Genomic DNA, 13,326 nt, shown 5'->3' with positions numbered 1-13,326 from the left:
GAACTGGTAAAGGACCATTGGTAATTTGGTAGTAAAAAACTTTGTGTGGAGGTGGAGAGGTGTTCGCCCTGTGAAGATATGTCCACCAGCGAGGGCCCCCCGGCGTTACGTGCAGACGTGCATTTGGAGGGGATATATTTGCTCTGCGAAGACTTTATCGGTTTGATACGGATCTGCCTTTGCGGAGGGATGTACGCTCGTGTCTTTCTATGTGTCTGATCAGGATGTAGAGGGACCACGACATGTCCCTGCAGATAGCCTCCCGTCCACAGGAATGTATGCGTTGTTCTCTGAACAGGGTGTTAGGAAAAAAATATATAGAATGTAGGAAGTAATTTTCTAGCAAAAAAATAAATAAATGATTTTAACTTGTAAACAACAAATTTGAAAAATAGTCCCCGGCCCTTAAGTGGTTAAAAAAGAAAAATCGCGCCCGGCGATGTACATCCACCTTCAATCACGTCGCCCGACGGACCCGAAAAAAATAGAAAAAATAAAAAAGCTCCGCCTCGATGGTAGGCTCCCGTGGAGGCAGAGTTTTTTCAGGGTTTATTTCTATTGTTCTGGTCTGTCGGGCGGGGGATCTGGGGGCCCCCTTATTAAAGAGGGCTTCCAGATTCCGATAAGCCCCCCGCCCGCACACCCCGACAACCAATGGCTAGGGTTGTCGGGAAGGGGCTTTTGTCCCCATCAACATCAGGACACGGTGCTTTCAGGGGACCCCAAAGCACCCTCCCCTTGTTGAGGGCATGTGGCCTGGTATGGTTCAGGAGGGGGGTGGGCGCTCTCTCACCTCATCCACTATCCTGACCTCCAGGCTGCATGCTCAGATAAGGGTCTGGTATGGATTATGGGGGGGCCCCACGCCAATATTTTTTATTTTGATGTGGAGCTCCCCATAAAATCCATACCAGACTCGAATGGACTGGGGGGGGGGGGGACTGCACACTGTTTTTTTTCCTTAATTTTTCATCTATATTGCCGGGAGCAATATATTTTATCTATATTATTCGGCCCATCCCTATCCACCAGTCTACCCAACTGACTCTCTTCAGGTAAGTATGGGAGGGGGGGCGCTGCTGCACACAGAATGTTTTTTATCTTGATGCATAGAATGCACCTTCTGCCTTTAGAACCACTTTAAGTATGCAGAACAACCCTCCTGGCCTCCGCCCCCCAGCTTCCAGAATGTTCTCCAAATTTCTAGAACCAGGGGGAGGCACCAGAGAGCTGCCTGTATGAGTCAACCAGCCCTGAACTCTGTAAATTCTGACCCAATTAAGACTCACAGGTTTTAAACATGAGTCAGAGTAAAGTTTCCTGCACTCACACTAGAGGGTGCCACACTGGTATCATTTGATAAAAGTAATTTGTATGAAATGCGTTAATGATTACAAGAAAAGCAGTAAAATAGATCCCCTTCAGTCAGCAAAAGGAGACCCCCCCAATCAACAATAGATCCCCAGCAGGAACAATAGGTCCCACAGAAACAAAATATTCAGAGGGAGGGACAATAGACCCCCAGCAACAATAGACTCCCTGCAGCAATGTATACACCCGACGGACAATAGACCCCCAGCAGAAATAGGTACACCCCAGGGACAATAGATCCCCCAGCAACAATAGATCCCCAAAGGGACAGTAGGCCCCCAGCAACAATAGATCCACACCAAAAACAATAGACATTCCAGGAACAATAAACCCAACCAACAATAGACCCCTGCCAGTAACAATAGTTCTCCCAGCAGCCAGCATTGACAGATCTTTCAGCAGCCGGCAACAGTAGACCCCTCCCTCAAGAGCAGATAACTCTCAGCAACAATAGACCTCACTAGCAACAATAGATCCCTACCAGTAGAAATAATCCTTCCCACTGACAACAGATCGCCCAGCAGCCAGCATCAATAGACCCTCCAGCACACCCAGCACACGCCCTGATACTACTAACTGTCACACAGCTTGGTGATAGGTCTGCATCCTAACTGACCTGTTATTTCTTTAGTAGGGTAGGGGGGGGGTTGTTTTTTAGTCCTGGAAACCCACTGTTTAGGGTGTTAGGTTATTTGGGTTATGGAAATGCACTGTTTAGGGTGTCTCATACATTGTCCGTATTCTACTTTCCAGCCAGTAGTGAGTGGACTTGGCAAGATACTCTCCCCGTATTGAGGGTATGTGGTCTGGTATGGTACAGGAGGGGGCATGACCACTCCCCACCCTTTCCTGCCCAGACAGACTGCATGCTCAGATCGGCTTCTGGTGTGGATTTTGGGGGTGCCCTACATTTCCTTTTTCTTGTTTTTTTTTTGCATAGGGTTCCCTCATTAAATCTATAGTAGACCTGAAGGGCCCAGTATGGACTTTTGGGGTCCCTATGCAGTTTATTTTGTTACATTTTGTTTGCATTCACCTGAATCCCCAGTTGACAGCTGAACGGGCAGAGAGGAGGGTACATCACCAGGTGTTGGGGTGCCTGCAGCCTCTGACTCCCCATTAACCAGCCTGAGCGGGAAGCTGCCACATTTAGCTGCAACTGGAGGTTGAACTTGGTGGAATACCCATTTCATTCTGACACTCGCTGACCCCCCAAACAGGCCAAATTCTGTACAAACCCGGAGAACATTCCAAATGGTCCATTTATTGGTGACAAATGGGAGGAGGACCCCATATATCAGTAGTCAGTGGGAGAAGGACATTTCTACATCATCATGAAATCATTGTTACTGAGACAGAAATTGTTCATTGCTCAAGGAACCCCAAGAACCCTTTGGAGGAACCCTGGCTGGGAAAGGCTGGACTAGGCAGTAATATATTTCTCTCCCCCTTGGTGGGAATGGAGATGACCCATCTATAAGGATATACAGTACATTAGTGATGTCCAGTTCATGAACGGATCGTTCTTTTGAATCGATTCTTTTCAGTGAACTGATTCGTTTGAAACATTTCACTATGACCTCAGTACATAGCGGAGCTGGCAGTGGTAATATGATCCTAGAGTGAGAGAGCTCCGCCCCTCCCTGCAACCAATCAGCTGACTCAAAGCACAGTGACACTCAGGAACTGGATACAAACTTAAAACAAGAGCCAGGAGTTCACAGTACACCGAGATAAAGAATCGTACAAGTTACCGAGTTAAAGAATCGTATCAGTTTTTAGAACACAGTACACTGAAAGAACCACGAGTCACCACCAGTAAAACAATACACTAAACCAATGAGGTAGCAGCAGTGATCAGGTGGTACGGACAGCCTAAGGCCCTTTCACACTCATGCGACTTGAGACTGCAAAGTCACATGACAAGTCACATGACAAGTCACACCCCGTGATTTCCAACCAGTTCAGTTCATATCTGTGCCACTTCAAAGTCGTTTTTGTACTACTTTTGTCTGACTTTGATGCGACTTGTGGCAGAGACCTCCAGATTACACAGACATTGCTTCAAGTCATGGCAAAAATCATGGCAAAAGCACTTGACTTTCAAGTTGCACAAGTGTGAAAATAGCCTTAACGATTGAATTTTACTACCACGGGTACTTCACTCATGGTAGTGGTAGTAAAATCTGATCATCATTCCTGCGCATGCGCTGTAAAGACTTCGGGCAAATCTGATGGCTAGCAATGTTACCTGTGAAGTTGGCCCATCAGAATGCAGTTCACATGCACAAAAACCCACTTTTCATTTAGGCTCCGCCTCCACTTGTGCAACTTGTCCTGCGACTTTGTACTCTATGATTTCCAAATGAGTATTATTCGTATCTGTGCGACTTCAAAGTAGTCCCTGCACTACTTTGGTCCCACTTTGATGCAACTTGAGATCCATAGACCTCCGGAATACACAGGCATTGCTTTAAAGTCGCATCAAAATTGCGGCAGAATTGTGCGACTTTCAGGCTGCGTTAGCCTGAAAAGCCAGAAAGTTGCCCGATTCTGCCTGACTTGAAGCCATGCCTGTGTATTCTGGAGGTTTATGGACATCAAGTCACATTACAATGGGACCAAAGTAGTGCAGGAACTACTTTGAAGTCGCTGTGACTTGAATTCGCACAGATATTAATGGTACTCATTGGAAATCGGGTACTTCTTGTCATGCAACTTTGCAGTCCCAAGTCGCAGGACAAGTTGCACAAGTGGAAACAGAACCTAAATGAAAAGCGGGGTTTGTGTGCATGTGAACTGCATTCTGGGGCAACTTCACAGGTAACATTGCTATCCATCAAATTTGCGGAAACCTAGGCTCAGGGCCGGTTCACACTGCTGCATAGTGCAAAATCGCATGCGATTTGCACTGCAGTGCAAATCACAGGCGATGTCCATGCAATGCGATTTCAGCCATACAGATAGTATGGCTGAAACCGTATCTCATTCGGACTAAACTCGCACAGGACCCTTTTTTTTGGTCCGCACCAGAATCGGATCACATAGCACTCATGCGATCCGATTCATGTCCAAACTGACACTTCTCAGTGCGACATGCGAACTGAAATGGGGGTGCCATTAACATTGTATGACACTCCCCAGCAGTTCGCATATGTCGTTGTGAACTGTTGTGCGAGTTGGGTGCGATGCAGGAACCCGTCGTGGAATCGCAGGATTCCCGCATCGCACAAGTGTGAACCCAGCCTAACACAGCTGTTTGTGTATCACCAAAATGCATGACACTGCGCTAATCTGACAATAATGGAATAATTGTCAATTGACAACAATTGTGTTCTGCGCCGATGAACTAAATCAAAGTAAACATTACCAGGACCTGCCAACCTTCTGTGTGAATCCGTCTTCTGATTCTACTCATTTAAGAAGGTTGAATCAGAGCTTCGGTTCACTTGCTTGTCAGTAGACTCAGCAAGTGAACCGAAGAACCGAAGAATCCATTCATTGAATCGCTTCATTTCAGTGAGCAGTTCGAAATGAACCGATTCATTTTAAAGATCCGAACTTCCCATCACTACAGTACATACACACACAGCACAAGGCCGTGTTCACACTACGAGACGTTTCTCGGGGGCTGCAGTTCCTCTGATCTCCACAAGATGGTGATCTTCTCACTTCTACCCAGACAGGAAGTCTCTATGGAAGACAGGAAGTGATGTCGGGTACAAACAGCAAGTTCCGGGTGAGAGGTGAGTCGGGAGGAAGTAGAGAGAAGACATCACTGGAAGTGGCAGTAGAGGAGGTAATAAGATCTTATTTTCTATTTACACCCAGTAACTCCCCCCCCGTCATGTCCGTCCTCTTCCTCCATAGTCACTGTGACGTCTTTTATCTCCAGCAGATGATGATACACATATTATTATTATAATACACGATTTATATAGTGCCAAGAGTTTACGCAGCGCTTTACAATGTGTGGGGGGGGGGCGGGGCGGGCAGCACAATTACAGTACAATACCAAAGGGACAGGAGGACCCCCGGCTCATAGAGCTTACATTCTAAAGGAAGAGGGTGGTGGTACAAAAGGTAATAGATGCGGGGAATGATTTGATGGGGGGGCTCGGGGACAGTTGTTAGGTGGGGGTGGAATCGACTTCCCTGAATAAGTGAGTTTTCAGGGATCTCCTAAAGGTGGACAGGTAAGGGGCTGATCGGATATAACGGGGCAGGGAGTTCCAGAGGATGGGAGAAGCTCTGGAGAAGTCCTGAAGGTGAGCATGAGAGGAGGTAACAAGGGAGCTAGAGAGCAGGAGGTCCTGGGAGGAGCGGAGGGGATGATTTGGGTGATATCTGCAGATGAGGTTGGTGATGTAGATGGGGGGAGGGGATGATTTGGGTGATATCTGCAGATGAGGTTGGTGATGTAGATGGGGGCGATGTTGTGGATGGTCTTTTATGTTGTGATTAGCATTTAGAATTTTACACGGTGGGGGAGGGGAAGCCAGTGAAGGGATTGGCAGAGAGGGGCGGCAGTCACGGATCGATTAGTGAGGTGTATTAGTCTAGCAGCAGAATTCATAATAGACTGAAGGGGGAGGAGCCTGTGTAAGGGTCGGCCAATAAGGAGAGAGTTGCCGTAGTCAGGAAATAATCGCGGAGTGAACGAGTTGCTTTGTGATGTCATTAGTCAGGAAGGTGGAATTCTGGAGATGTTGCGGAGGTGAAGGCGGCAGGATTTAGCCAGTGATTGGATGTGGGGAGAAGGAGAGGTCAGAGTCAAGGATTACACCCAGGACCCCGCCATGTGTGGAGGGACCAATGGTTGTGTTGTTGATATTAATGGTGAAGTCATGGGGGGCGGGGAGGAGGAAATATAAGAAGCTCAGGTTTAGAAAGATTGAGTTGGAGGAAGTGGTGTGACCTCCATACTGAGATGTCATTCAGTAAGTTGGAGATCTGTGAGGAGACGGAGGGGGGTGAGTTGAGGAGACGGAGGGGGGTGAGTTGAGGAGACGGAGGGGGGTGAGTTGAGGAGACGGAGGGGGGTGAGTTGAGGAGACGGAGGGGGGTGAGTTGAGGAGACGGAGGGGGGTGAGTTGAGGAGACGGAGGGGGGTGAGGTGAGGAGACGGAGGGGGGGTGAGGTGAGGAGACGGAGGGGGGGTGAGTTGAGGAGACGGAGGGGGGGTGAGGTGAGGAGACGGAGGGGGGGTGAGTTGAGGAGACGGAGGGGGGTGAGGTGAGGAGACGGAGGGGGGGTGAGTTGAGGAGACGGAGGGGGGTGAGGTGAGGAGACGGAGGGGGGTGAGGTGAGGAGACGGAGGGGGGTGAGTTGAGGAGACGGAGGGGGGTGAGTTGAGGAGACGGAGGGGGGTGAGTTGAGGAGACGGAGGGGGGTGAGTTGAGGAGACGGAGGGGGGTGAGTTGAGGAGACGGAGGGGGGTGAGTTGAGGAGACGGAGGGGGGTGAGGTGAGGAGACGGAGGGGGGTGAGTTGAGGAGACGGAGGGGGGTGAGTTGAGGAGACGGAGGGGGGTGAGTTGAGGAGACGGAGGGGGGTGAGTTGAGGAGACGGAGGGGGGTGAGTTGAGGAGACGGAGGGGGGGTGAGGTGAGGAGACGGAGGGGGGGTGAGGTGAGGAGACGGAGGGGGGGTGAGGTGAGGAGACGGAGGGGGGGTGAGGTGAGGAGACGGAGGGGGGGTGAGGTGAGGAGACGGAGGGGGGGTGAGGTGAGGAGACGGAGGGGGGTGAGTTGAGGAGACGGAGGGGGGTGAGTTGAGGAGATGGAGGGGTGAGGAGTGGAGAGATAGATCTGGGTGTCGTCGGCATAGAGGTGGTATTGGAAGCCATGGGAGGTCATCAACTGGCCCAGGGAAGAGGTATAGAGCGAGAATAGGAGGGGCCCAAGGACAGAACCTTGGGGCACCCCAACAGAGAGAGGAAGAGGAGCGGAGGAGATGGAGTTGTGACACTGAAAGTGCGGTGAGATAGGTAGGAGGAGAACCAGGATAAAGCAGAACCACGGAGGCCAAGGGAGTGGAGTTTGCTGAGGAGGAGCAGGTGGTCAACTGTGTCGAAGACAGCAGAGAGGTCTAAGCCCTTGTACACACGGTCGAACATTCCAACGCAAAATGTCCGATCGGACCGCGTTGTCGGATAATCCGACTGTGTGTGGTATACATCGGACTGTTTGCGTTGGAATATCCGACGGACCCAATTTTCCAGCTTGGCTATAAAACTTTCCCACCACATGATCCGATGGGACTTTGTCCGATCATGTGTAGAGAATTCCCATCGGACAAAGTGCCACGCATGCTCAGATCAAATTCCTACACCAAAGCTATTGGCTACTAGCCTGAACGTCGTCCCGTCGTAACGAAATAACGTCATCACGTTCTGAACGATTGGATTTTCCGACAACTTTGTCCGACCGTGTGTATGCAACGGATTTGGTTGTCAGAATGTCCGACCGTGTGTACAAGGGCTTGGAATATGGAGTATGGAGTATGGAGTAGTGGCCGTTGGTTTTAGCAGTTAGTAGATCATTGGTGAGTTTTAGGAGGGCAGTTTCAGTGGAATGTTGTGGGTGGAAGCCGGACTGTAGGGGGTGGAGAAGGTTGTTGTCCATGAGGTAGCGACTCATTCGGTCATAGACATGGACAAGGCGTTCGATGAGCTTGGAGGCAATTGGGAGCGGGGAGATGGGTCTTAAGTTGTTCAAACAGGTGGGGTCTAGTGAGGGGGTAACCAGTGCATGTTTGAGTGGGGAAGGAAAGGAAGTTTAGGATATAGTGGGAAGGTGGTCGCAGTAATTGTGAGGGGACAGGTGGTGGTGGGGGGGACAATGGAGAGGAGTTTATCAACTTCATCAGTGGTAACTGGGTGGAAGGAGGAGAGTATTGAGTGTGGTGTTGGACCCGATGTGTTGGGTGGGGGAGGAAGTTGAATGCTGGATATCTCCTTGCAAATGGTGTTGATTTTGCTTATAAAATGGTTGGCAATCTGTTGAGCGGTAAGCAAGTTGGTGGGTGGGGGCAGTGGGGGGTGAAGTAAGGAATTAAGGTTAGAAAAGAGTTGAGAGGGTTTGATGAGAGGGTTGTAGTTGGTTTGTTCAGCAGTGTGGAGGCAGGGGTTGTATTTGAGAAGGGCAGATTTGTAGAGGGTAAAGTCTTGCAGGGATTTAGATTTCTGTCACGCTCGCTCAAGAGCACGACTGTGTCTCTTTAGACTTCTGGTGTTCTCTGGCAGGGTTGTGACAGACGGCGCCGGGTTCTACATCTAGAAAGAGGGGCAAGTATGTCTAGGGAGGATGACAGGGTGTTGTTAGAGGCAGGAACTCCCAGCCTCTTTACATGTAGCTCCGATATAGGTAAAGAGCATTTAACTTCTCCTCTGTGGCCACTGATCCCAGCACCACGTCTTCGGGCACTGCCAACCCACCAGGCTGCAGCTTCCCTTTTTTATACCAGCCCTCCACCAGCTCACCTGACTGACTTTTCACCAACCCATTCAACTGACTCTTCACCAGCCTACCCAATGGACTCTTCATCCTCCCTCCCGGCTGCATCTCCACACCAGCCCACCCAACTGACTCTTCACCAGCCCACCTGACTGACTGTTCACCAGACCATCTGAATGATTGTTTACCAAGCCACTAGACTGACTCTTCACCAGCCCTCCTAGCTGCCTCTCCACACCAGTCCACCAGACTGACTCTTCACCAGCCCACCCGGCTGACTCTTCACCAGCCCACCCGGCTGACTCTTCACCAGTCCACCAGACTGACTCTTCACCAGCCCATTAGGCTGAGTCTTCACCAGCCCACCGGCTGACTCTTCACCAGCCCACCCGGCTGACTCTTCACCAGCCCACCTGGCCGACTCTTCACCAGCCCAGCGTCTTGCCTCTCCACACCAATCCACCCAACTGACTCTTCACCAGCCCTCCTGGTTGCCTCTCCACAGCAGCCCACCTGTCTGACTCTCCACACCAGCCCACCCAACTGACTCTGTACCAGCCCACCTGGCCGACTCTTCACCAGCCCACCCGTCTTCCTCTTCACCAGCCCAGCGTCTTGCCTCTCCACACCAGCCCACCAGGTTGACCCTTCTCCAGTCCACCTGACTGACTCTCAGGAGATCTCTCAGGGAAAGGACTGAAGACTTAAGCACACCACTATCTGCAAGGGAGACTGGCTGAATGTGGCACTCTCCCCCCTTCATTAGTCTCCACAGTGTTGCACTACTCAGTACTCACTCTGTCCGCTCTCGTTCCCGTGCTTCCAGGAAGACCTCCTCCTCTGTGCTCTAGCAGGATTCTTCCAGCACCCGAGCCCCGGCCCAAGGCAGGACACCCGCCAGATTAGGAGGAACCCCTGAGGACCACCGACAGCCTCCTCAACACTGCATCTCCATCTTCCACCTGACTACCCCTGCTGGCATGGCCCATGTCTATTTATGAGGTATTGTCTGCCAGCTCATTACTGGGGATTGGCTGAGGCCTCATAAACAGGCATGGCAACTCCTCCTAACCCCCACCCTCTAGTTCTAGAAGATTCTCCAACCTTCAAGACCAAGAGGAGGCACCAGAGATGTCTATAAATGTATATTTATGAGGTATTGTCTGCCAGCTCATTACTGGGGATTGGCTGAGGCCTCATAGACATGCATGGTAACTCCTCCTAACCCCCGCTCTCTAGTTCTGGAAGATTCTGCAACCTTCTAGACCAGGAGGAGGCACCAGAGAGCTGCCATGATGAGTCACCCAGCCCTGAACGTTAGTGAACCCTGACCCAGATTCCACGGCTCTCAACTAACCCTGAGCCAAACAATATTTTGCCTACACTGCCTTTTAGCACACACTAGAGGGTGCTACATACAGATAATCTCACAGAGCGCCCCCCACAGCTCCTCCTCCCAATGTCCATCCAATCAAAGTCATAGAATCCTATGACATCACACTGACCTCTAAGTTTCTCCTCCCAATGTTCCTCCGTTCTTTTTTTCCATTGGTCTTAGAATGTAGACGGACATTTTGCATCCTCACAAGCAAAGCAAGAGTGTTGTTCCTGTGTTGTGTGTAATAACACCAGACATCCTTGTGACAAGCTTCTAACCTACAAGGTGGGGGAGGGGGGTTCTATGTGGATAAATTATATCTCAGTGGGGCTTTAATAAAAATGGAGACGTGACTGGTGAGGAGGATTCTAAGAATATCATTTGATTTACTATTCATGTTCTGATCTAGAATTTTCCTCCTGTGAAGTCTGGAGATCATATGACATCACATTGCCTCCACCTCCCTCCCTGATAGAATAGAGAAATACAAAGAAGATTCTAGAAGTCACCAGAGAGATGATGGAGGAGAGGTGAGGAGGATTCTGGGAATTGTGGGACATTATCCAGTAACAGACAAGGGATGTGTCTGGATGGTGACTGTATCATTGTGTGTGTCAGGTTCCTATAAGGTGTCAGGATGTCACTGTCTATTTCTCCATGGAGGAGTGGGAGTATTTAGAAGGACACAAGGATCTCTACAAGGACGTCATGATGGACAATCAGCCGCCCCTCACATCACCGGGTAAGAGGAGACTTTATTGTAAAGGAGAGAGCAGTACGGAGGCTCCACCTAGATCCCCCACCATCTGATAAACACATAGAAACAATGTATTCAGTCAGTGTGTGTGTTTCCTACAGATGGATCCAGTAATGGGAACCCACCAGAGAGATGTCCCCGTCCTCTGTATTCCCGGGATTCCACACAGGAAGGTCACACCATCCCCCACCATCATCAGGTAGATGAGGAACAATCACTGATAGTATCATTAGGATCTGTACATTATCTGCATTGTTACCATTGATGTCATTTTTATTATATATTCAGAGTGTAAACCTGAGAGATCCTAAAGTTGAGGTGAAAGAAGAGATAAAAGAGGAGGATGATGAGGATGGGGGGATGGAGGAAGAGCACAAAGATCTGTACCAGGACACCATGATGGAGTCATCCAGATACAGGAACCCACCAGAGAGATGTCCCCGTGGAAACCTCGGGGATGATAATATTGATGTTAAAGAAGAGTATAAAGAGGAGGATGAGGAGTATGGAGTGATGGAGGAGTTTTCAGAAGGACACAAGGAAATGATGGAGCCACCAAATACCAGGAACCCACCAGAGAGATGTCCCCGTCCTCTGTATTCCCGGGATTCCACACAGGAAGGTCACACCATCCCTCCATATTGCAAGGTTGGTAAAATGGAGCATCTAGAACATGGACTGGTGGAGATGATGTGTGGATTTTGTAATAAATCTTCTATCTTACAGATGATATTTTCTCTCTCATTTTCTTGGTTTAGAGTGGAGATCCAATGGATATAGAATTTGAGGTGAAATCAGAAGAAGAAGAGAGGTATGTGAGGGATGATCAGCAGTCTATGGAGGAGGATGGAATAACGGGGACATTTATAGAGGAGGACACTCCTACAGAGATCAGCACAGGTGGGTCATTAACACTAAACACACGACATGTATGTGTCGGCTCAACCACATCTTCCACCTTTAAATGAACTTGGGATCTGCTTGCTGTCTCTCTGTATGTGTCTTTGGTATGTGGCCTTCTCTATCTGTTGTCCTGTGTGCATAACCATGACGTTGTTTTTTGTTGCTCTGGACTATCTTTACCGAAGTTTTACGTGTTGATCTTATCTTGGCCTCTTGTTCTAACTTTAGAAGCGAAAGGTCCACTTTTGATTGTTAAGCATTCTTAAGCCGCGTACACACGGGCGGACTGTATGGCCTACTTAGTCTGTCGAAACACATTTCAGCGGACAGTCCGCTCGTGTGTGGGCTTCAGCGGACTTTTTCAGCGTGCAGTCTGGCGTACTAAGTCTTTCGGAATTTCCGTAATACTGTCCGTCATACTTTGGTTTCAGCGGACAGTCCGCTCGTGTGTAGGCTAGTTCAACGGACTAAGAATGGCGCATGCCCAGAAAGGATTTACACGGCGGAAGGTTGCATTGCTGTGTATTGGACTTCCTATTTCTAGTCCCGTCGTACGTGCTGTACACGTCATCGCGCAAGCTTTCGACGGACTGTTTGTTCATCGTGTGTGGTCAAGTCCGTTCATTCGAAAGTAGGACGGACTGTCCGTCGGATTGTATGACGGACTAAGTAGGCCATACAATCCGCCCATGTGTACGCAGCTTTATATTCACTCCTGATTGATTAACAAATTTCCACCCCACCCTTATAACAGTATAAATTTGAGCATCCTTAAGGGGTCAGCACATTGCTGGGGGAGCACGTTGCTGGGAAAGCACGTTGCTGGGGGAGCACGTTGCTGGGGGGGCACATTGCTGGGGGGGCACATTGCTGGGAGAGCACGTTGCTGGGGGAGCACGTTGCTGGGAAAGCACGTTGCTGGGGAAGCACGTTGCTGGGGGGGCACATTGCTGGGGGAGCACGTTGCTGGGGAAGGACGTTGCTGGGGAAGGACGTTGCTGGGGAAGCACATTGCTGGGGAAGCACGTTGCTGGGGGAGCATTTTGCTGGGGGAGCACATTGCTGGGGGAGCACGTTGGAAGCACATTGCTGGGGGAGCACGTTGCTGGGGGAGCACGTTGGAAGCACATTGCTGGGGGAGCACGTTGCTGGGAAAGCACACTGCTGGGGGAGCACGTTGCTGGGGGAGCACGTTGCTGGGGGAGCACGTTGCTGGGGGAGCACGTTGCTGGGGGAGCACGTTGGAAGCACATTGCTGGGGGAGCACGTTGCTGGGGGAGCACGTTGGAAGCACATTGCTGGGGGAGCACGTTGCTGGGAAAGCACACTGCTGGGGGAGCACGTTGCTGGGGGAGCACGTTGCTGGGAAAGCACACTGCTGGGGGAGCACGTTGCTGGGGGAGCACGTTGCTGGGGGAGCACGTTGCTGGGGGAGCACGTTGGAAGCACATTGCTGGGGCTT

The 13,326-nt window shown here is 50.2% G+C and overlaps 3 protein-coding genes across 3 annotated transcripts in view; all 3 read left to right on the top strand.

The window, feature by feature from the left end:
- The window catches only part of LOC143955897 (uncharacterized), a 96,182-nt gene that overhangs the window by 25,799 nt on the left and 57,057 nt on the right, over positions 1-13,326 (top strand). The window lies entirely within an intron of this gene.
- Positions 1-13,326, top strand: part of LOC143955429 (uncharacterized) — a 62,980-nt gene that overhangs the window by 37,168 nt on the left and 12,486 nt on the right. The window lies entirely within an intron of this gene.
- LOC143955922 (uncharacterized) lies at positions 10,513-12,191 on the top strand. The gene is made up of 2 exons (XM_077466045.1): positions 10,513-11,609; positions 11,720-12,191. The coding sequence occupies exons 1-2, from the start codon at positions 11,226-11,228 to the stop codon at positions 11,927-11,929; spliced, it is 594 nt and encodes a 197-aa protein (XP_077322171.1). The 5' UTR covers positions 10,513-11,225; the 3' UTR covers positions 11,930-12,191.

This window comes from Lithobates pipiens, unplaced genomic scaffold (genome assembly GCF_037356315.1).
Source record: "Lithobates pipiens isolate NorthernLeopardFrog02 unplaced genomic scaffold, aLitPip1_a1.2 Scaffold_35, whole genome shotgun sequence".
NCBI lineage: Eukaryota > Metazoa > Chordata > Amphibia > Anura > Ranidae > Lithobates > Lithobates pipiens.
The sequence above is the reverse complement of the archived record's forward strand: the minus strand, read 5'-3'. Positions and strand labels throughout refer to the sequence as shown.

What these genes read in the sequence shown, in the direction of transcription:
- LOC143955922 (XM_077466045.1), top strand. Translation starts at nt 11,226, where the DNA reads ATGTCATTTTTATTATATATTCAGAGTGTAAACCTGAGAGATCCTAAA. An exon ending in CCATCCCTCCATATTGCAAG is followed by an intron (nt 11,610 to 11,719) that starts GTTGGTAAAATG and finishes TTCTTGGTTTAG; the next exon opens with AGTGGAGATCCAATGGATAT.